Source organism: Cetorhinus maximus, chromosome 2 (genome assembly GCF_964194155.1).
Source record: "Cetorhinus maximus chromosome 2, sCetMax3.hap1.1, whole genome shotgun sequence".
Classification (NCBI taxonomy): Eukaryota; Metazoa; Chordata; class Chondrichthyes; order Lamniformes; family Cetorhinidae; genus Cetorhinus; species Cetorhinus maximus.
The window spans coordinates 144,183,361-144,207,748 of NC_135880.1; the positions used below are offsets into that span (position 1 = coordinate 144,183,361).

A 24,388-nucleotide genomic window follows, 5' to 3' on the forward strand; every position below is an offset into this window, starting at 1 on the left:
TGATGTGGTTTCCTGTACATTGGGGAGACCAAACATAGACTGGGTGACCGCTTTGCAGGTCACCTTCGTTCAGTCCAAAGCTTCTGGTTGCTTGTCATTTAAATTCACCACATTTCTCCCATTAAGACCTTTCTGTGGACTACAGTGTTCCAGTGAAACTCAACACAAGCCCGAGGAACAGCACCTCATCCTTCAACTCGACACGCTACAGTCTTCTAGATTCAACATTGAGTTCAACAGCTTTAGAACTTGTCACAGGAAGGGTGGCATCGTGGTACTGTCACTGGGCTAATAATCAAAAGGCTAATGCCCTGGGGCATGAGTTCAAATCCCACTATGGCAGCTGATGGAATTTGTATTCAATTAATAAAAAATCCAGAATTGAAAGCTAGTCTTAGTAATAGTGACCGTGAAAGTATCATTACTTATTGTAAAAACCCATTTGGCTCACTAATCTGCTGTCCTTAACAGGTCTGGCCTACATATGATTCCGGACCCACAGAAATGTGGTTGACTGCCCTCTGAAATGGCCCAGCAAGCCACACAGTTCAAGGGCAATCAGGAAAAGAAAATTAATGTTGGCCTTGGCCGTGGCACCCACATCCCATGAAAGAATAAATTTAGATCATAATTTCTACTTTCAACTTGTTCTATGTGCTTTTTTGGCTTTTTTTGTTTTGCTAGATTGGTCTTGTCTTGTTTCTTTCTTTATCCCTTCATGTTGCATTCAGATGGGTGCTACGTAGCCATGTATGCCTCATCTGGCCGCATCTTTTACTCCTTTGCACTACTCATTACCACTCATTCTGGCTGTTGCATCATGAAATCTTTTGTTATTTAATCTCTCCTGCCCTCCATTCCATACAGACTTCCCCTTTTCTTCACCCTACCCCCATCCCCACTTGCATCGGCCTAAAAACTCTTACATTTCCATCTTCAGTTCTGTTGAAAGGTCATCTCGAACTGAAACATTAACTCTGGCCAGAATTTTCTGGCCCCTTTGGCGTTGGCAGTCATGGTGGTGACAATATGGTGAGAAGGCCAAAATTCGGTTTTGCACCATCATGAAACCAGTTTGCAATCATCCGCTCCACCCATCAATGGCGGCCCACGTTTCTCGCCGCTGCACATCGGGAACGTCATTTTAATACGTTTGCATCTAATTATAAGCCCTGCTCACCGGAATCACCCCCCTACACATAAAATTTACCACCCACATCGCCGTGACTTCAGAATGGCATGATTCACAACAGCCTTTAAAAGGCATACACCTGGCAACCTGAACTTCGAGGGGAACTTGGAGGTGAGTGCACACAATGTTGCACAGCGCTTGCGAGCATTACCTGTAGGACATCAAGGAAGAGGAGCTGTGCATTTGTGGGGGTCACAGGCAAGTTGCTTTTTCCTGACTGGCTTTCAGTGCAGTCCTGGGGCAAGGGCTCCAGTGCACGTCAGCCTGGAGGGTGCTGGGGGCAAGGCAGCACAGACTGAAGGAAATACTCTAGTATGTGCTGGGGGTGTTGGGGAGGGGGGGTAGTGTGGAAAGCAGCCACGCTCTTGGAAAAGCCTGTCAAAAGTGAATATTTTTGCACAACTGAGACAGTACAGCAGCAGCTCCATTGACATGCTTGGAGTCGGGCCTCTGAAGCGTTTCTGCCCACTCAAGCAACAGAAAAACATGAAAGTGCCACCAAATGCTCAGACCTTTTCACCCCTTGGGTGCAATCTGCAAATTAACGTGCATTTTAGGAGGCAGTAAAGCAATTGGCTGACTGGGCAAGTTGTAGAATCCCCTTGTGAAAGGTGGCCATGGCACAGTCACTGGTGGAGGCACTCACAGCCCTTTGCAATGTCTTTATTAAGGTTTGGACCAAGGATGCAAGGTGTAACAGAACTTGTCCCAACATTGTGATGGAATCTGTGGTTTCAAAGCTTGTATTTTTTTGACATGGACCCAAACAACAAAAGGAAACTGACCTTTCTGGTTTCTAAGGAGACTAAGATTGAAACTGAGAATGGAACCCAAAACATAGGGAAGAATTTTCTCCCTGTCAGGCGGGCCAGTCAAGAGCAGGCACGAGCAGGCGTGGAGCCGATTACCCCCGCGATTTTACGTGGGCGGGCCAATTAAGGCCCGCCCAGTGTGACGCACGGCCGATAGCGCTCAGCACTACCTATGTGAGCGGGGGAAGGAGGAAGAGTCGGAGCCTGCATTCTTTCACGCATGCATGTGGAAGAGCACAGAAATCTCTCTGAGGCATGGAGCTGCCTCAGGGAGATTAAGTTCATATTGAAATTTTCAAACAAAGAAAGATAAAAATGATTTAGTCCTGTCCCCTCAGTGTCATATGAGCTGGGACATGTTTATGAAATGTGAATAAATTATTTATAGATTCTATTAAACTTTCAGGAAACCTCATCCCGCCCGTGGATGAGGTTTCTTGAAAAACGCGAAGGCTGCTTGGGCTCTTTGCCTTAAGGTTGGACGGGCAGCGTTGATAATTAGCTTAATTGGATTTTTAATGGCCTTAACAGGCCTTTGACAGTTTGGCGGGCACACGCCCGATGTCACTGCGCGTCATTTTACGTGTCGCACGCCGATGCGAAAATTCTCTCCATTAAAAAAGGACACAGAACCATCCGAGCTCAGTAGCTGCTGATGATTCCAGTAGTGCAATATAGTCAGGCTGAAGAAGACAGAGGTTCGATTCAGAAACTGAGAATAAGCAAAGAAACATTTGCTGCAGCTGTTTCTGTTACTTGGAGATAACATTGATGAATCTACACCATCTAGATCACCCTAAGCAGACTTGAGTAGTTTTTGGAGACGTGTGCCATATCTGGTGAAGATTGTGCCTGTGGAACTCAGGATGGTTCTGCACTGTTGTCAGCTGAGGATCAGGCAAAATCGGAGCTAAAATTCTTCATCAGGAAGACAGAGTTTTGAAGGACTTTGTGACTGAAATTAATGACGTATGTACTGACTGGACTGCTAGCCAATTTGTAAGATTTGTCTTAGTTATATCAGCCATTTAATGTGTAATTTATAGTTTATAATTTACCACAATTTGCCCATTAATTCATGTTTAACTTATGTTGATTCTAGGTTTTATAATATAGGCGGTTATCTAAAATGTATTTATTGCTTGCCTTGTTTGACTCTTGTATGGTAAAATTCTTCTGTTTTAAAACGTGGAATTTTCATTCTTTCAGTAAATAACTGGGATCTCAGATTTCCTTTTTTAAAAATGCTACTGGTCTCTAACAGAGATCATAACAACATTAGGGGCTCTTTGTGGGATTTTGAATCCACAGATGGTACGGTGCTGGGATTTGCTAAAGTTAAGGCTAACAGGATTTCACAGTGAAATTTATTGTACTTATGGAGAAGCAGAATGGCTTTGTCAATTGCTGAGACTTTTCTGGAGAGGCAAGATTTACCCCTGAGTAATTTGCAACAATTAACAAAGGTTAGGTTATTCACATTAGCAGGAAATTTAAAGTTAGCCTTAAAAACAGGGGCTAAAAAGGCAGAAATATTTGAGGCAATCACACAACATTTGGGATTGGAAGAAGAAAAGCCTGACCCAGGTAGAGTGCAGGTTGAGTTGGCTAGAATTAAGTTGCAAATGAAGCAGCTTGAAATTAAAAAGGAATAAGAAATGAAACTATTTGAATGGGAAAAGGATAGAAAAGAGCAAATATTCAAACTTGAAAGAGAGGAAAAAGAAAGAGTAAAATAAATGGAAATGCAAACAGCATGAAATTGAACTCCAGGAAAAGAAGTTAGCAAAGGAGGGAAAGGATAAGGAAAGCAACAGAATTTCAAAGAGAGAAAAAGTCAGATAGTATGAACTGGCTAAGAAAAGCTGGGGTTACGGGGTGTAAGAGAGACATATGGCTCAAACGATGAGTCAGGGATTGAAAATTCTCAGATCAAACTCCTCGTAATAAAATGAGCCAATACTGAGGCATTAAAAAATTTGGATAGAATATTACACCATCATCCAGAGTGGTCTCAGGGCAACATAGTCAAGCTGCTAAAGAAAATGAGTCATTGTGTATAGATAGACCGAGGGATGTTCTTTCGCAATGCATGATGTTGATATGGGAAAAGCTACACCTATCAAACAAAACCCTTACTGACTCAATCCTGGAAAATTGGCTTAAGTCAAAGAAGAAAATAAATTTATGTTAGACAATGATATCATTGAAGTAAGTCAAAGTAGCTGGAATAAAAACAAAAATGCTAGAAATACTCAGCAGGTCAGGCAGCATCTGCGGAGAGAAACAGGGAGTGGAATTGTCCCAGATTTGCACAATGTGCAGTAGCAGGCAGGAAAAAGGAAGTTTTATCCACCGGCTTGTTAAGAAATAACTAAGTAAGTAAGTTATATTGGTATCTGTGGGTATTAGGATTGAATTTCAGCTTTAAAGTTTAAGTTTGATTTGCATTTCTGTATCTGTGTGTTAAGAAAGGTCAAATTGAGTCTTAGTTTCACTTTAAAAAGCTGCTAGTATTTCTAATGAGAGTTTATGACTTAAGAAGTTAATCAAAAACAAGAGTAGAAAAAAACAGTGCTGTTGTCTAGCTGTCCAGAGAGACAGGTCCCTCCCACAAGAAGAAAGACAACAGTTTAAGAGTTCAGCTGGTTTTGAAGATTGCTGGCAGAGAAGCAGTCTAGAAGGGGCATTTGGCCAGCTCCAAGCTAAAGTTGGCTGAAGTAGCTGCCAGAGAGAGACTGGAGAAAGAGGGACAGATAGCCAGTCCAAAGCTAAGGAAAAGACCCAAAATCCAGGGGAATGGAACAAGAGGAAGTGCCAAGCAGACCTTCTGGTCAAAGGAAGGATAGGAAAAGGTCCTGGTAATGAAGTTAGGGGTGAAGGGCAGAGAGAAAGGCTCCAAGCTTCAGATTTAAAGAGACAAAAGCTGCAGAAAGCAGAATTAAAGTGAGAACAGCTCGCAAAAGGCAAGAAGGTCCAAAAAGACGGCTGAAAGTCTGTAACTCTTTGCTATGGGCATGTGAAGCAGTGGTACTGTTGACAGCTGAGCCAGTAAGAGAGAGTGCAAGGCAGACAGCTTGAATGCATGTGGTGACCCAGGGGAGAGGAACATCAGAAGGAGAGTTCGAAACCCTGGAGGTGAACCCTTGCAGAAGGTATCTGAGAGAAAGTGTCAGTTTTGGAGAAGATTCCAATGCGAGTCTTTGGAGTGTGGAGATTGGAAGCCCCTGTGTGAAGGACGGAGTTCAGTGAGACTGATTGGCTCATAGTGTGACAAGCGTCTGGGGGGAGGTGAGGAGAGATCCATAGCATCTGGTTGAGGTGACACCTGTCACTTGGTTTCAGAATGTGGTGTGTCTGACCACAGGGTTGCCAATTGGTTTACATGGACTTGTATTTACCGAGAACGTTAAAGCATAGGATAGCTTTTGTAACTTGTGTTATTCTTACAAATCTGTATATATCTGTAAAGGTATAGTGTGTGAATGAGTATTGTAATATTGTTCATCTTTTCTTGTTTAATAAATGTTTTATTCTTTTGTTAAAAGCTCATCAGCTGACTCCTGTGACTCTGTTCAGTAGCTACTCTCCACGTATCTAAACAAACAAATTACAAGTTAGGATCTATCAAGCTGGGTTCCACTCTGGGATATGTTTGTCCCAGGGTAATCTCAGCTGGGATCAGAACAGGCTGCAATGGCGGGTTTTCACATGGCATCGTCCCATTCCTGGCATGTCCCACCTCATTAATAATGCATTTCTGGAAAACATGCCGGATCGCTGGCAGGTCAGCCTCTGATTTGCCCACCCCACTGTCACCTCAGGCCAACAGTAATCCGGGTGCCATATTTAAAGGGTGCCCTTGCATAGAGCTAGCACTCTCTAAGGCATCGGAACCTGCTGGAAAGTCATGGCTGCCAAAGGGAGGAAACATGCTGCCCTAAATTTAGCGACACCTCACTCAGGCGCCAACTGGACACAGTGGAGGCCTGCCATGAAGTCTTCTAACCCAGCTCTGGACGAAGACCTGAAAGCAGGGTCACTAATCCAGCTTGGAAGGCGGTGGCAACGATGGTCAGCGCCAATGCTTGCAAAAGAGGAAAGCCACACAGTGCCAAAAGAGGATGAATGATCTCCTCTGTTCTGCCAAGGTAAGTCACTCTTCTCGTCACTCAACTCACACACTCACAAGCCCATCACACATCCACAGGGATCTCACTCACTGCCAGTTCAAGGGACATCACCATTCACTCTCTCACACACACCTTCATCTGCCTTGCAGATCATGCCCTCTTCCCGTCCATGGCACCATTCACCACCCACACATTGCCAGGCATTGTTCTCATCTGGCCTGACAGGTGTCCTTCTTACTATCTTCATGCAGGACAAGCTGACACACAACAAAAGGGAGACGTCACAGACTGGCGGAGGAATGCCTGACGTCAAGGTCCTCACAGACTTTGAAAATAGAGTCATACAGCTGGCCGACGACAATCTGGACTGTTCCTGTGCTGATGGTGAGGTCAGTGGTGCTCAACCAAGTGAGGATCCAACAGTGCAACATCCATCAGACAACCATTCTGTGGGCGGAATTTTCCGTGCCCACTGGCGGCAGGCATAATAGGTGGCAGACAATAGGTAAGCAGACAATATGGCATGATTGGTTTCACGAAGGCAGGAAGGCAGGTCGCAATTGTCCACTCAGCCTGCCAATGGCGGGCCATGTCTCCCGCCATCGATCATCAGGGACCTCATTGCAATACATCAGCATATCATTATCAGGCCATCCCAACAGGCTCTTGCACCCCTGCTGGATCATCCGTCCACGTCACCGGGAAAGTACGCCGATGTGTTTCACAACAGCACAGAGTTGACATGCACTTGGCGGCCTTCACTCTGGGGGAACTGGAGCTGGGTGAACAGTATCATTCTGCAGAGCTCGCCTGTTGCTTTGCAGGCTTCAGGTGTGCCGGGGGGTTGGGGTTAAGTGCCGCCCTGCCTGACTAGTGGCGGGAGGGGGGCAAGTGCAGCCTTGCCATTGAGGTGACTTTTGAGGGTGTGAGTGAGCGTCGTGATGGGACTTCAGGGAGGGTGCCTCCAGATTCCTCTTCAGATGCTTCTTCGGGGCTTGATTGGAGGCCCTGGGTCGTGGACTCTGTTGGCTGTTTGGCAGATGTGCCTGCGAAAGCAAGGGGAGATAATTAGTGCATGGCAGTGGCCTGTGAAACAGGACACATCACTCACAGTTGCTGGAACTGAAAAGGCAAGTTCGGGGACATCAGGAAGAGATGTCCGCTGCACTCCTCAGATTGCAAGGCACGATGGAGTAGTCCACCCGCCGTCAGTCTGAGCTGATAGTGCCGACATGCCAATGCACTGAGGTCAATGCTGGTAGGATGGCGGCCGCCATGGAGACCTTGGTCCAGGACATTGGTCCTGCACTGCTGCGCGGGCTGAACTCCATCGTTGACACCATAGTTGGCATCCAACTGTGTGTACACGAGAGGGGTGCAGGCTATCTCGATCTCACCCCTTCTCCTCAAGGAGTCTTCCAGGGGCTCTTGGGCACCCATAGGGAGAAGGATCAGCAGATGAACACCCCGGGGCCATCCATCCAGGTGACTCCGGGAGTGGCCAGCCCATCTGAATCCCCTCTTCCAGCGACCCCAGCAGTTCTAGCTCCACAGGCCAAGGAGGGTGCCACTGCCGCACAGTAGGACCCCAAGATCAGGCCGGGGCCCTCCTGGTCTTGTCCCTCCAGAGGCATTCTCCAGGGCTATGTGTTGACCAATCAGAGTCAAGCTGCCTGATTTAAATTTCAAACAATGCTTGGCAGTTAACTGTCAGTCACGATCCCTGGTGCATTCTCCATGGCAATGCCTCTACCAATCAGAGTCCACTTGCCAACCAATCAGCACAATGTTCTCATACAGTATAAAGTTGTTGTTTCCTCTGAATTTGGCATTTATCTAACTGCTGCTTGTAGGAGCTTGCTGTGTGAAACTTGGCTGATGCATTTCCTACCTCATCGGCTGTAAATCTCTTTAGGACATCCTGTGGCTGTGAAGGGCACAATATAAATGCACATTCTTTCTTTCTATCCATCTGCAAGATTTGTGAGCCTCATGTGTTTCCTAAAGATAAAATGCTTTTTAAGGAGGAGATAGTTGCAGACCATGTTTTCTTTTCCCCAGGCTCATTACCAACAATCCTTCAAAAAGCAGATGTGGACATCATTAATAACAACACATGCAAGGCTGTCTATGGAAGTATTATCACTGAAAGGATGCTGTGTGCTGGCTTCTTAGAAGGGGGAGTCGATTCCTGTCAGGTAGCTTTTAACCCAATATTTTTAAATATATTGAGCAAATGGCTGTTAAAATATCATACAGGATCAATGGGTTTAAGAGTGGAGGCATAAACTATAAAAGAGAGGATGTTATGCTAATCTTCCATAAATCATTAGCTAGAACTAGCATTGGGCTTAATTTTACAAGGGAAACTGGGACCCCGGCATCAGGATAAAAAGCAAATTCTGACCCTGCACTTGCCAGCAGTGGGATCTACTCAGCAGTTTTACCACAGCAGCCTCCCAATTGGGCATCTGCCGCCATCCAGTTAAGGACAGCTGACCAGCTCCTGATGTTGTCGGCCCGATCAGTGGGCCAGTAGCTCTGAAGCCTCAGCAGAGCCACTGGGAGAGGAGATCGCTGCTGAGGAATGCAGGAGACATAAGCAGCTGGGCAGTTAAGTAAAATAAAAAGAATTCAGGGGGGCTGAGTGCCAGAGGGGAAAGTCCTCTAGCTGGGCGGATTGTTGGGGCTGAGGGTCTGCCTTCCCCCTCCCTCTTTGTTCCATTTGACCATTCCCCCCCAGGCTACAACTGGGAGGCCACCACCACTTAGTTGTCCCTTTTATCAATGGCACCAAAAAGTAGTCCCTAGTTGGGCCTTTAATTATGGAAATTGGTTGCCCGCATCCCTGGAGCAGATATCCTTTCCACTTCTGGTCCAACATTGGTAAAATGCTCTGGGGGAAGGACCACAATAGTACTACAGACTTGTGCTCCAGAATTAGCCACGCCCCTAGCCAAGCTGTTCCAGTACAGCTATAACACTGACATTTACCTGGCTATGTGAAAAATTGCCCAGGTATGTCCTATCCACAAAAAGCAGGACAAATGTAACCTAGCCAATTACCACCTCATCTCTCTACTCTCACTCATCAGCAAAACAAAATCAAGCAGCCCTTACTCAGCAATAACCTACTCACTGATAGTTAGCTCGGGTTCTGCCAGGACCATTCAGCTTCTGACCTCATTACTGCCTTGATCCAAACATGGACAAAAGAGCTGAACAAAAGAAGTGAAGTGAGAGTGACATCGCTGCAGGAGTTCCCAGGCCTAATCATCTTCAGCTGCTTCATCAATGATCTTCCCTCCATCATAAGGTCAGAGGTGGGGATGTTCGTGGATGATTGCACAATGTTCATCACCATTCACGACTCCTCAGATACTGAAGCAGTCCATGTCCATATGCAGCATGTCCTGGACAACATTCACGCTTGGGCTGATATGTGGCAAGTATCATTCGTTCCACACAAGTGCCAGGCAATGACCATCTCCAACAAGGGAGAATCCAACCATCACCCCATGACATTCAATGGCAGTACCATCACTGAATCCCCCACTATCAATGCTCTGTGGGTTACCATTGGCCAGAAACTGAACCGGACCAGCCATATAAATGCTGTGGCTACAGAGCAGGCCAGAGTCTGGGAATTCTGGGTTGAGTAACTCACCTCCTGACTCCCCAACACCTGTCCACCACCTACAAGGGACAAGTCAGGAGTGTGATGGAATACTGTCCACTTGCCTGGATGAGTGCAGCTCCCACAACACTGAAGAGGTTCAACACCATCCAGACAAAGAAGCCTGCTTGATTAGTACTCCATCTACCACCTTCAACATTCATTCCCTCCACCACTGTCGCACAGTAGCAGCACTGTGTACCATCTACAAAATGCACTGCAGCAACTCACCAAGGCTCCTTTGACAGCACCTTCCAAACCCACAACCTCTACCATGTGAAGGACAAGGGCAGCAGACACATAGGAACACCACCACCTGCAAGTTCCCCTCCAAGTCACACACCATCCTGACTTGGAAATATATCGCTGTTTCTTCACTGTCACTGGGTCAAAGTCCTGGAACTCCCTTCCTAAAAGCACTGGGTGTTCCTACAACACATGGACTGTAGCGGTTCAAGAAGGCAGCTCACCACCACCTTCTCAAGGGCAATTGGGGATGGGCAATAAATGCTGGGCTAGCCAGCAATGCCCACATCTCATGAACGAATTTAAAAAAAACAGGGAGCCAATCCAACACAGCTCCCCACAATTTTACTGCCTCTCCTGCCTTCCAGCATGCCTTCCTGGAGTTGGTAAAATCCTGGCCATTATGTCTAATTAGGAGTACATCAAGAAGCATACCAAGACCTTGGGAGGGCGCAGAGGAGATTTCCTAGAATGCACCAGGGTAAAGGCGTTCAGTGATATGAAGAGACTAACTAAAGAGGTTAAAAATCTCCTCCTTAGAGCAGAAAAGGTTAAACTTATAAATGGTTTTGATAGAGTAAGGGAAAGACTGAGTATTAAATATTCCTGGATACAAGGTTTTCAGGAAAGATAGGAAAGGAAGGAAAGGGTGTGCAGAGTGGCAGTATTGATTAAGGAGAACATTGCAGTATTGGGGAGAGAGGACGTCCCAGAGGAGTCAAGGACAGAATTTATTTTGCTAGAGCAAAGAAATAAAAAAGGTGCAATTACATGGTTCAATATAGTCTTTATTCCACCAACTAGTGGGGAAGGTGTAGAGAACAAATTATCAAGGAAATTACAGAAAGGTGCAAGAATAATGGAATAGTGATAACAGGGGACTTTAATTACCCGAATATAGACTGGGGCAGTAGTAGTTAGAGGACAGAGAGTTACAAGAGTTCCTAGAGTGTGTTCAGGAGAATTTTCTACAGCAGTATGTTTCCAGTTCAATGAAAAAGGAGGCATTGCTCGAGCTGGTTCATGAGAATGGCGGGCAAAATGGATCAAGTGTCCATAGGGGAACATTTATCATAAGTTGTAGGTTGGTGATAGAAATGGACAAGGAACAATCTATAGTAAGAATAATTAATTAGGGGGAGAGTCAACTTCACTGGGGTGAGAATGGATCTAGTCCAGGTAAATTGGAATCAGAGGTTGGCAGGCAAGGCTGTAACTAAACAATGTATGACCTTTAAGGAAGAGATAATTTGGGAACAGTCAAGGCACATTTCCACGAAGGGGAAAGGTAGGGCAAATAAACCCAGAGATCCCTGGATGACAAACGAGATAGAGATGAAGATGAAGAAGAAAAAGTGGGCAGATGCAGGTTAATTAAAGAAATCCAACACAGATTTGTTAAGGGAAAATTGTGTTTAACTAACTTGCTTGAGCTTTTAGATGAGGTAACAGAGAAGGTTAATGAGGGCAATGCCATTGACGTGGACTTCCAAAAGGCTTTTGATAAAGTGCCACACAACAGTCTTGTAAGCTAAATTAGAGCTCATGGAATAAATGGGACAGTAGCAACATGGATGCAAAATTGGCTGAGTGGCAGGAAACGAGACTAGGAGTTAATAGTTGTTTTTCAGACTGGAGCAATGTTTATAATGGGGTTTCCCCATGGGTTAGTGTTGGGACGCCTTCTTTTCCTAATATACATTAGTGACCTAGACCTTGGTGTACAGGGCACAATTTCAAAATTTGCTGACAGTACAAATCTATGAACATACGAACAAGGAGCAGGCCATTCAGCACCTCGAGCCTGTTCCACCATTTAATAAGATCACGGCCAATCTGATAGTAACCTGCAATCTGCATCCCACCTACCCCCAATAACCTATCACCCCCTTGCTTACCAAGAACGTAGCCACCTTTGCCTTAAAAATATTCAAAGACTCTGCTTCCACCACCTTATCAGGAAGAGAGTTCCAAAGACACCCAACCTTCTGAGTGAAAAGAAATTCACCTCATCTCTGTTTTAAATGGGTGACCCCTTATTTTTAAACAGTGACCCCTAGTTCTAGATTTTTCCACAAGATGAAACGCCCTCTCCACATTGACCCTTGTTAAGACTCCTCAGGATCTTAAACATTTCAGTCAAGTCACCTCTTACTCGTCTAAAATGAAGTGGATATAAGCTTAGTCTGTCCAACCTTGCCTCATAAGGCAACCCACCTATTCCAGGTATTAGTCTGGCAAACTTTCTCTGAATTACTTCCAACGCATTTACATCCATCCTTAAATATGGCGCTAAATACTGTACACACTACTCCAAATGTGGTCTCACTAGTGCCCTGTACAACTGAAGCATAACCTCCCTACTTTTGTATTCAATTCCCCTCACAATAAATGATAACATTCTATTAGCTTTCATAATTACTTGCATACTAGCCTTTTGTGATTCGTGCATTAGGACACCCAGATCTCTTTGCATCTCAGAGCACTGCAATCTCTCGCCGTATAAATATGCTTCTCTTATTCTTCCTGCCAAAATGGACAATTTCACATTTTCCCACATTATACCCCATTTGCCAGATCTTTGCCCACTCACTTAACATATCTATATCTTTTCGTAGCCTCCTTATGTCCTCTTCACAACTTACTTTCCTACCTACCTCCGTGTCATCAGCAAATTTGGCAATCATCCCTTCAATCACTTCATCCAAGTCATTTATATAAATTGTAAACAGTTGATGTCTCAGCACTGATCCCTATGGCACAACACTCGTTACATCTTGTGTTGTGGTAACTTTGACAAACAGACCACAGGTGGCTCAGGTACAAGTCACAATCGTTTATTCGAGCAATTGCAAGGAGAGAACAATCTCAAGGCAGCTTAAGATAGCACTCTGCTAAATTACAAGGGTTCAGCATACTTATACTTTACTGATCACGTACATCTCTGGCATCAGGTACATCCCACTTTTCATCCAGGCAGAGACCTTCCCTCCTATCTAAGCTGGGACCATCTATCCTTCCCCTATTTGTTGAAGAGCACACTTAATCTTAGTTGTTTTCCAACCTAAGTCTCCAGTCTGACTCCCAGGACACTCAATATATCTTATTTTTAATTCCTTCATTAACAGTCTAGCTCCCAGGACCTTGCTGGTGATTGCAAAGATCATCAGATTTACTGGTTTGTGCTGGCCTGCCTGTAGATTCTAACTTAAGTAATTCATTCACCTTAGAATGAATTCTCCCTTATCAAAAATTCTCACTTACTTTCTTCCCCCTAACACTTGCCAACCTGAAAAAGTGCCATTTATACTTACTCTCTTCCTGTTAGCCAGCCAATCACCTATCCATGCCAATATGTTACCCCCTATACCATGAGCTTTTATTTTCCAAAATAACCGATGATGTAGCACTTTTTCAAATGCCTTCTGGAAATCTAAGTACAGTACATCCACCGGTTCCCCTTTATCCACAGCACATGTTGCTTCCTCAAAGTACTCCAATAAGTTGGTTAAACACAATTTTGATTTCACAAAACCATGTTGACTCTGCCTGGTGACCATGAGCTTATCCAAGTGCCCTGCTATAACTTCTTTAATGATAGCTTCTAACATTTTCCCTATGATAGATGTTAAGCTAACTGGCCTGTAGTTTCCCGTTTTCCATCTCCCTCCCTTTTTGAATAATGGAGTTACATTTTCTATCTTCCAATCTAATGCGACCTTCCCCACATCTAGGGAGTTTTGGAAAATTAAAACCAATGCATCACTATCTCACTAGACACTTCTTTTAAGACCCTAGGATGAAATCCATCAGGACCCAGGCTCTTGTCAGCCCACAGCTCCAACAATTTTTCTTTTTCTTATTCATTCACAGGATTTGGACTTCGCTGGCTTGGCCAGCATTTATTACCCAACTCTAGTTGCCCTTGAGAAGGTGGTGGTGAGCTGTCTTCTTGAACCGCTGCAGTCCATGTGGTGTAGGTACAGCCACAGTGCTGTTAGGAAGGGTGTTCCAGGATTTTGGCCCAGCGATAGTGAAGGAATGGTGATATATTTCCAAGTCAGGATAGTGAGTGACTCATTGCCACTTATCTTGTGACTGTAATTTTCCTGACTTCTTTTCCCACTTCCATTTCCTGGTTTTTTGCTGCTTCTGGGGTGTTATTTGTATCCTCTATAATGAAAACTGATGCAAAATACTTGTTTAATTCATCAGCCATCTCCTTGTTTTCCATTATCAATTCTCCAGACTCACTTTCTGTAGAACAAACACTCACTTTATTGAGTCTCTTTTCTTTTTTAAATAGTTATAAAAACTCTTACTATGTTTTTATATTTCTGGCTAGCTTTCTCTAATACTCTAATTTTTCCCTCCTTATTAGTCTTTTAGTCATTCTTTGCTGTTCCTTATAATCTGTCCAAACTTCTGACCTGCCATCTGTCTTTGCACAATTACATGCTTTCTCTTTAAGTTTTATACTATCTTTAATTTTTCTAGTTAACCACAAATAGTGTGTCTGTCCCTTGGACTTTTTGTTACTCGTTGGAATGTATCTATTCTGTGCATTCTGAAATATCCCCTTAAGTATTAGCCACTGCATCTCTATTGACCTATCTCTTAACCTAATTTGCCAATTCACTTTAAGCAGCTCAGCTTTCATGCCCTCATAATTGCCCTTATTTAAGTTAAAAACTTAGTCTCACACCCACCCCTCTCTCCCTCAAAGTGAATGTAAAATTCAATCATATTATGGTCACTGCTACCTAGGAGCAGCTTCTCTATGAGATTATTAATTACTCTCATCTCGTTGCGCAATACTATGTCTAGTATAGTCTGCTCTCTGGTTGGCTCCAGAACATGCTGTTCTAAGAAGCTATCACAAAAACATTCAATGTACTCCTCATCTAGGCTATCTTTGCCCATTTGACTTTTCTAGTCTATATGAAATTTAAAATATCCCATGATTATCGATGTGTCTTTCTGACAAGCTCCAATTATTTCTTCCTTTATGCTCAACCCTACCATGTGGTTACTATTAAGGGGCCTGTACACAACTCCCACAAGTGACTTCTTGCCTTTACTATTTCTCATCTCTACTCAAACCGTTTACACATCCTGGTTCCCTGAACTTAGGTCATCCCTCTCTATTGTGCTAATACCATCCTTAACTAACAGAACAACCCCTCCACCATTTCCTCGCTTCTTCCTAAATACCCTGTACCCTTCAATATTCAGGTCCCAATCCATGTCCTCCTGCAGCCATGTCTCCGTAATAGCTATCTAATCATAATTATTTATTTCTATGTGCATTCTCAGTTCATCTTTTTTGTTTCAAATGCTAAGTTCATTCAGATACGGAGCTTTTAGTTTTATCCTTTATTCTTTTTACAACCTTTATAAATCTATGATTTACTCTTAGATTTGTACTCTCTATTCCTTCCTGTCATGGTTTATTTTTCATTTCCTGTAATAATACCTTTTCTTTTGTCTTGTCTCTGCTCTTTGATTTACCACATCTTCCCAAATTTGATCCCTTGCCCCCACTATTTATTTCAAAACTCTCTCTACTTCCCTAGTTATGCAACTCGCAAGAACACCGGTCCCAGCACGGTTTGGGTGTAGACTGTCCCAACGGTACAGATCCCACTTTCCCCAGTACTTATGCCAGTGCCCCATGAACTGAAACCCACTTCTCCCACGCCAGTCTTTGAGCCACACATTCATCTCCCTAACCTGATATTTCCTATGCCAATTTGCACACGGCTCAGGTAATAATCCAGAGACTATGACCTTTGAGGTTCTGCTTCTTAATTTGATGCCTAGGTCCTCATACTGACTATGCAGAACCTCCTTCTTTGTCTTGCCTGTGTCATTGGTACCAACATGGGCCATGATGACTCAATCCTCCCCCTCCCACTGCAAATTCCTCTCCAGCCCCGAACAGATGTCCCTCACCCTGGCACCAGGCAGATAATACAGTCGTCTGGACTCTCGCTCTTTGCTGTAGAGGTTGATGTCAATCTCTCTGACTATACTGTCCCCTACTACCACTACATTCCTTTTTGCTCCCCCCACTTGAATGGCTTCTTGTACCACGGTGCCATAGCCATTTAGCTCATCCACCCTGCAGCCCCGACTCTCATCCAAACAAGCTGAAAAAAAACTCAAACCTGTTGGACAATTGCAAAGGCTGGGGATCCTGCGCTCCTACCCTCTGAGTCTCCTTACCTGCCTCATTCGAAGTCATGCACTCCTGTCCATGACCACTGACCAAATCAGAAGACCCTGCCCTAAGAGGTGTGACTGCCTCCTGGTACAAAGAATCCAAGTAATTTTCCCCCTCCCTGATGCATCTCAGTGTCTGTAGTTCAGCCTCCAGCTCAATGACTCTGAGCTGAAGCTGTCCAAACTTCAAACACTCACTGCAGATGCGTTTTCCCTGGATAAAACTGGCATCCAGGATCTCCCATGGGCTGCAGCTGTGACACATCGCCTGTCCTGACATCCTGAATGTGTTATAATTATTAACTATTTAATTATTTTATTCAATTATATGTTTTACTTTTGTTTTTATGTATTTTATTAGCCATATCACCAGTTGCTAGGCTATTTTGAACCTTAGGAATAGAATAAGCCTTAGTTACTTATCAGATACTCACCAAATAACTAGCTTCCTGTAGCAGAGTACGGCCAATTGCTGAAGGCTGAGAAAGTTAGAAAGCAGGAAGCAAAAGAGCATCTCTTTCCCTCCCTTCCCTAAGTCCCTTAATTACCCAATTCCCTGCATTCTATTCTAAGTCATACTTCTTGTAGTAAACCTTACCTAAAGCACCTCTTTCCCCCTAAGCACCAAATTCCCACTTTGAACCAAATTCCCAAATATACTCACCTGATCTCTGTCTGATTCAGGCTGAAGTCTCCCCTCACTGATGGTGCATCTCTTACTTACGAAGTATTGAGAACTGTGAGAAGGATAATATAGAACTACAAAAAGGCATAGACAGGCTGGTTGAATGGGCGGACAAGTGGCAAATGAAATTTAATGCAGGCATTCATTTTGGTAGGAAGAACATGAAGAGACAATATAACGTAAAGGATAAAATTCAAAAGGGGGTGCAAAATCAGAGGGATCTGGATTTATATGTGCCTAAATCGTTGAAGGTGGCAGGGCAGATTGAGAGTGCAATTAATACACTATACAACATCCTGAGCCTTATTAATAGGGGTATAGAATACGAAAGCAAGGAAGCAATCTTAAACCTATATAAACCTTAAACCTGAGGTTCAGCCTCAGCTGGAATATAGCATCTGAGCACCACACTTTAGGAAGGATGTGAAAGCATTAGAGAGAGCGCAGAAAAGTTTCATGAGAATGGTTCTAGGGATGAGGAACTTCAGTTAGGTAGATAAATTTAAGGATTTGAGTCTGTTTTCCTTGAAGATTAGATTGAGAGGAGATTTGATAGAGGTATTCAAAATCAAGAGGCATCTGGACAGAGTAGATAGGGAGAAACCATTTCCATTGGCGGAAGGGTTGAGAACCAGAGTGCACAGATTTAAGGTACTAGTCAAAAGAAGCAATGGCGACATGAGAAAAAAGGTTTTCACGCAGTGAGTGGTTAGGATCTGGAATGCTCTGCCTAAGTGTAGTGGAGGCCGACTCAATCGAGGGATTCAAAAGGGAATTGGGTTATTATCTGAAAAGGAAGAATGTGCAGGGCTACAGGGACAAGGTGGTCATGTGGCACTAGGTGAATTGCTGCTTCAGAGAGCCAACAAAAATGTGACAGGCCAAATGGCCTCCTTCTGTGCTGTAACCTTTCTATGATTCTATAACAATTGCTTCCACTGACAGGAAGGTTGGGCATTAGAGAACACAGATTTAAGTTAATTGGCAAAAGAACCAGAGGTGAAAAATGTCTGCAGCGAGTTGTTATGATCTGGAATGCACTGCCTGAGAGGGTGGTGTATTCAGACTTAATAATAAATTTCAAAAGGGAATTGGGAAATGCTTGAAGGAAAATTGCAGGGCTATGAGGAAATAGCAGGGGAGTAAGATTACTTGGATAACTCTTTCAAAAAGCCAGCATAGTCATGTTGGGCAGAATGGCCTTCCCAGTGGGGCGTGTGGGTACACAATGCCGATAGCCGTTAAGGTTACCACAGCCCTGAATTCCATCCCCTCTGGTTCCTCCCATCTGCTGGTGAAACCCCAATGATCTCACAATCTGCTGCCCTTAAGTGCATCTCCCAGGTGACCAATGCCTTATTTTCCAAGACCACCACTTAAGTGCACTTTTCCACGGATGAGGTCAGTCATACACAGAGGGCGGTCATCTTCACTGAAGTGGCTGGATGTCCACAAGTACAGTGGGTCATTGACTGCACACATGGTAATCACGGACCCCTCAAATCGGCATGGAGATATAGCACAAATCACATGACTGCAAGACAATTATAAAAAGCCATTGGGTTGCTCAAGGCGTATCTCAGGTGCCTCAGCTGATCTGGAGACAGCCTTCTGTATGTCGTGTCAAGGATTCTAAAATGGTTGTTGTCTGATGTGCCCTTCACAACATCACACTGCTGAGAGGAATGGAGCTGCAATAAGAGGTAGGTGCAGAACGGCCAGAATCCCATAGGGTCTGCAGCCGCTCACTTGGCCTTCAGAGAAGTGCACAATGGCCTCATCCAGGCATGCTTGGGGGAAGCCCTGCAGTCCTTGCTGAAACATGTCTCCTAACTTATGGTGATTTGCTGCGCCCTCCGCAACCCGACCAACAGGACAGTGAAGCAGAGTTGGTGTGGGTGTGTGAGGGAGTGGGACAGATTGGTCTTCTGCAACAAAGCAAAACAGGCAATAGTGTATCTGTTCACTAACAGCTCATTTTACACCCCACCCAACTTTCTTTTTTATTGAAGTCATCCATTATCGCAGATTTACACACCCACCAACAATTAATTTTACCTCCTCTCCCCCCCCGACCATCAAAAATCCAGGTGTATTAACTTTTAAAGCTAATGTGTGCAATTGCTCACAAATAGATTGTTTAAACAGAATGAATTCTAAGGTCAAACATTGGAAGGACAAGTTAAAGGCTGAACCAGACAGACAGCTCTAAATTGTTCATTTAAATGTCCAACTTGGTGTTGGAGGGCTGCAAGATTTAGGCCAGAATTTTCCGGCCCCTCCTGCCAACGGAATCTTCTGGACCTGCTGAAGTGAATGGACATTCGAATGGCTCGCTACATTTCCCGGCTCCACCACCGCCGCCATGACAGGGCTGGAAAATTCCACTAAGATAAAAGCAAAAAACTGCGGATGCTGGAAATCCAAAACAAAAATAAAAATAAAAATACCTGGAAAAACTCAGCAGGTCCAGCAGCATCTGCAGAGAGGAACACAGTCGACGTTTCGAGTCCGTATGATGCTTCAACAGAACCCTTAGTCCCAGCAAAAGACTCTGAAAACCTTCCAATGAAAGGGAATTAATTTCATATAGTTCAGCAAAAATGTACCCCACAAGTCAGATGGGAGAGAGAATACCAAAAAACCCAGGCCTTGTTTGCTTCATAGACCATAGTACCAATAACAGTATGGGCAATTCACAGAGATTTTAACTGTATTCGCTTCAAGTGTTCTTACTAAGAGAGATATAATTCATACAAATAAGATTTAATTAATTAAGCAACATTGGTTTGTAAAACTAGAATGGAACCATAGATAAGTTCTTGCTCACGTTCTTTGCCAGTAATTACTGTGCAATAGTGATACTGCTTTACTTTTATCTCAGGGTGACTCTGGAGGCCCATTAGCCTGTATGGAGCCTGACGGAACCTGGTTTCTTGCTGGAATTGTAAGCTTTGGTTTAGAATGCGCCAAACCTAATTTTCCAGGAGTCTATACTCGTGTAACGGCTCTTCGCGACTGGCTGCAGGAGCAGACTGGAGTATAAATGATTGTATTAATTAATGGTCCAATTTGCACTGTTCCCCAACTGATTATCATTCTCCATTAACAAATTCCAGCTTGATGCTTATCAAGAACTTATTAGGGTGCACTGAATTCCCTGCTGCACATTTTCAAAAAACAATGCAATTTATTTTCTTGAGCCCGCATTTTCTATTTTGGGTGGGATTTTCCAGGCCACGAGGTGTGGCCTGGGAGGAGTGGAGGGAGCTGAGAACATTGTGAGGAGTTGCACTAGGACAGCTCCCCAATAATGCCGCTGCCAGGGAGGTTTCCTAGAGGTGGGACCAGCCGCAGATCAGCTGTGTGCGGGCAGTCTTTTAAATACTTAAATGCTCCATTAAGGTAATTTTCCCGGCAGAGCAGCCCTCTTGAGCTGCACATGGGGAGGCTGCCAGCTCTGTGGAGATGGCGGCCGCCCTGTGGCAGCCCAGGAGACCATAAGAGCTGGAGGCTCCATAGCCCAAAGGGGGTGGTGGGGGGGAAGGGGGTTGGGTGAGGGGTGGGGGAGGGTGACAGGCTGCAAAGGCCTCCCTACAGCCCCAAAGGGCTATCCAGCAGGGCCTGCCTGCTTGGCTTGTCAGAATTTTAATTTAAAACTGACATCTCTGAGGGCCTCTCAATCACCAAACTGCCTCAGCAGTACCCACCTTTCCCGGTGGATGAGGCTGCTGAGACTCCAGAGCTGCCGGCCCTTTGACTCAGCCAGCCTCACCAGAGCCGATCCTTATGGATGGCGAGTTCAGAGACAGCCAACTTGGAGGACGCCTCCTAGACAAGAGCTAAGCAAGTCCCACTACCAACAAGTACAGGCTCATGGCCTCCATTTCATCCCAACTTCAATGGTCCCAAATGCTGTGGCAACATCCTGCCTTTATGTTTGGGTGAGGTGAAAAAATATAAGCGCCACTGGGCATCTAAACTCTAAAATCTTTCTTCACAAGAAGATATTTTTGCTGCTAATGTTCAATTCCCAAGTGCAATATTCTGCTGTTTTTGTGGATTTTACTGAGTTAGAGTTTAAAGTTACTTTAGGTTTTAAAATGAGTTCTAAATCAATGAGTGATATCTCACAACAACAACAGCAACAACTTGCTGGCCTTATAAATATAAATGCTGGCCTAGCCAGCGACACCTAAGACCCATGAAAGAATTTTTTAAAAATCACTCGGGGCTGGATTTAACACTCCCCCACTAGGGGGAGTGCAGGCAGGGGGGCATATTAAATCCAGTAGGCAACCTGTACACTGTCTACCCACCTGCACCTGCCCCCACTGCAATTTTGCCAGTAGCAAGGTGGAATTGGGCAGCCCAGTCATCAATGGGTCAAGTCAGGCCCTTCACTGGGCAATTAATGTCCAATTAAGTGCCTTACCTCACCATTGCAGGGACTAACCAGCAGCAGGAGAGGCCTGTACCAAGTAACCAGCATAGCAAGTTTCACTGTGCAGGCTGGTGGTGGACGAGGGGATCCCTCCATAAATGGCCCCCTAGGCCCATCAGAAAGCCTCTCCCAAGGTGTTAACCCCTACTCCCCCACAGACTCCCTTCCCCGGCATGGCCCCTCAAATCCCACATCCCCCATCCCTCCCTGACCCCCAAACACTTAAAAAGTTCCAATCCATCGCTAAATGCCTTTTCAAGCCCCGGGTGAAACACCCACATGCCAGTACTTGAGGCCTTCTGGCCTCTGATTAGCCAGCAACCCTCTGAGGCAGGACTTCCAGTCCATGAGGGGCCGAAATCCCACCACCAGACTATTAATGGCCAATTGGTCGTTAAATGGCTTCAGGGCTGCAATTCAGCCCCTGGATGGACTCCCTGTCACCGCCCTCCCACCCTGCCCCCACCCCCCCACTTGCAACCTTTTAGCTGGGAGAGTGGGGGCCACACACCTCATATAACTCAGCCTATGTGTCAAAGCCTAATCTGATTAATTCTGTGCAGAGGCTGGTATTTCTTCAAGCTGTTGTAATACGTGCACTGTTTAAATGTAAAATGCAAGTATTGCTGTGAAATAATTTTACCATTGACCTCTATGCCAGGCAAAAGTGCACAAAAAATGAAACTGGCAGTTAATAAGGGATCAAGCAAATGGATTAATTATTACTGCTATTCCTGATGTTGTTAATAAGTTGATTGATCTTTGAAGAAGGCACAAATTTTCAGAGATAAATTGAATAAAGCACAACTGTGCCATATGTTCTTATATGTGTCAGAGTTGTTAGTTCAATAACAATAGCTTCAACTATATGCTACATTTAGTATTGTGTCTAAAATGCCATTTTTCACACAGATTTCAAACCATACTAGAACTTAAACCTGAGTTTTTCTTGTTTGAGCTGACCATTATAACTGGCACTTAGGTGATATAAATCCTACTTGAAATTAGCCTACCAAAGCCAGGTCCTGCTCTAGGCTGGAATAAAAATAGAAAAATGCTGGAAATACAGAGGATGTCTGGCAGCTTCTGTGGAGAGATAAAACAGAGATGTTTCAGGTCTGTAGCCTTTCATCAGCACCTTGCTATGCGGTGACACAGGCTGCTTCATTAACAAAGGAATTATCAGCAAAGAACTCACTCACAATTTCCAGGTTTGGTATCAGAACAAGTATAATACCACATCCCCAAGTAATAGGCACTGCACTTCGAATGTCAAGAGTGGCTGCATTTTACCTTAGAGCCGATGTTGCTGTTATCAAACAAAGAACTTGCATTTCTACATTATCACATCATCAAGATTTTGAAACGAATGGATTCCTTTTGAAATGTCATCATTATTACGCAGGCAAATACAACACAAGCTTATTCCAACAAACGTCAATGAGATTAATGGCCAGATAACAGGGTTAAACGCACTCTGGGGCTATTCTCAATTGCTGGCTGTAATTTTGGACAAAGACCCACAGAAACCTCAAAGGAAATTAAGTAATTTGTTTTCTTGATGGTGCTAGTTGAGGGAGAAGCATTGGTAAGGACATAGAATCATATAAATTTACAGCACAGAAGAAGGCCATTCAGCCCATTGTGTTTGTTAAGGCCAAAAAGTAGCTATTCATCCTACCCCACTTTTCAGCTTTTACTCCATAGCCTTGAAGTGCATATCCAAGTATTTTTTTAAATGCAACAGGAGGTTTTGCCTTTACCACCATTTCAGGCAGTGAGTTCCAGACCCCACCATCGTCTGGATGATTTCCTCAAAACCCACCCAATGCTTCTGCCATTTACTTTAAAGTTATGTCCCTTTGATATTGGCCTCTCTGCCAAGGGAAATAGATCCTTCCTATCCACTATGTCCAGGTCCCTAATCATTTTATATAATTCAATTAAATCTCTCCTCAGCTTCCTCTATTCTAAAGGAAACAACCCCAGACTGTTCAAATTTTTATCACAATTAAAATTCTCCATTCCTGGCAACATCCTTGTAAATCTACTTTGTGCCCTCTCTCGTGCAATTACATCCTTCTTGTGATACAGTAACCAAAACTGTACATAGTACTTAACTGTGGCCTAACTAGTGTTTTATACAGTTCTAGCACTTTTTTCCTGCTCTTAAATCCTATGCCTCAGCTAATAAAGGGAAGTATCCTGTACACCTTCTTGACCATGCTAGCTACTTGTCATGCTACCTTCAGGAATCTGTGGACTTGGATTCCAAGATCCCTCTGTTCCTTTTTATGTTATTGTGGGTTTACCTCGGGATTCATTGGCTTTTTACACTAGATCTTGTTTGAGGCGATGGTCTTTTGTTCAAAAACCTTCGATTTACATCCTAACTGCTTACAAAGGTTATAGAATATCAAGGCAGAGCTTGAGCTACTCTTTGAGATGCTTCTCAATCATCTCTCTGTGAGTGACATCACTGTGACATAGTTCCTTACACACATGTTCAGTAGCTATCATTAGATTTAACCCTTTACTCTACATCTCCCCCAAGTCTTTACCCCCATATTGTTACATACATATCCTCCTACACCTCCCCCTAAAGTCTTTACTTTTAAAGGAAAATTCTGTTAGCTGGTTTCACTAGTCATCCTGAATGAGTGTGGAACTCCTTCTGAGGTAGTTGGGACCCTGTTTGCTTCAAGGTTGGTTCCCGGTGATTGTCATTCCTAATTTCCATCATTTGTGGTTCGAAGGATGTAAATGTGGTGGAGGAAGTTTAGAGGAGGTTTACTAGATTGCCACCTGGAATCAGTGGGTTATCTTATGAGGAAAGGTTGGACAGTCTGGGCTTGTTTCCACTGGAGTTTAGAAGAGTGAGGGGTGACTTGATTGAAGTATATAAGACCCTGAACGGCCTTGACAAGGTGGACATGGAAAGTATATTTCCTCTTGTGGGCGAGTCCAGAACTAGG

At 44.2% G+C, this 24,388-nt stretch overlaps 1 protein-coding gene across 1 annotated transcript in view; it reads left to right on the forward strand.

The window, feature by feature from the left end:
- LOC144691460 (transmembrane protease serine 9-like) overlaps positions 1–20,492 on the forward strand; it is a 170,355-nt gene extending 149,863 nt beyond the window's left edge. The window contains exons 17-18 of the mRNA XM_078559567.1: positions 8,199–8,335; positions 19,854–20,492. Coding sequence (XP_078415693.1) covers positions 8,199–8,335; positions 19,854–20,015 — 299 coding nt within the window. The 3' untranslated portion in view covers positions 20,016–20,492. The remainder of the gene's footprint in view (positions 1–8,198; positions 8,336–19,853) is intronic.
- Positions 20,493–24,388: the final 3,896 nt, after the last annotated feature.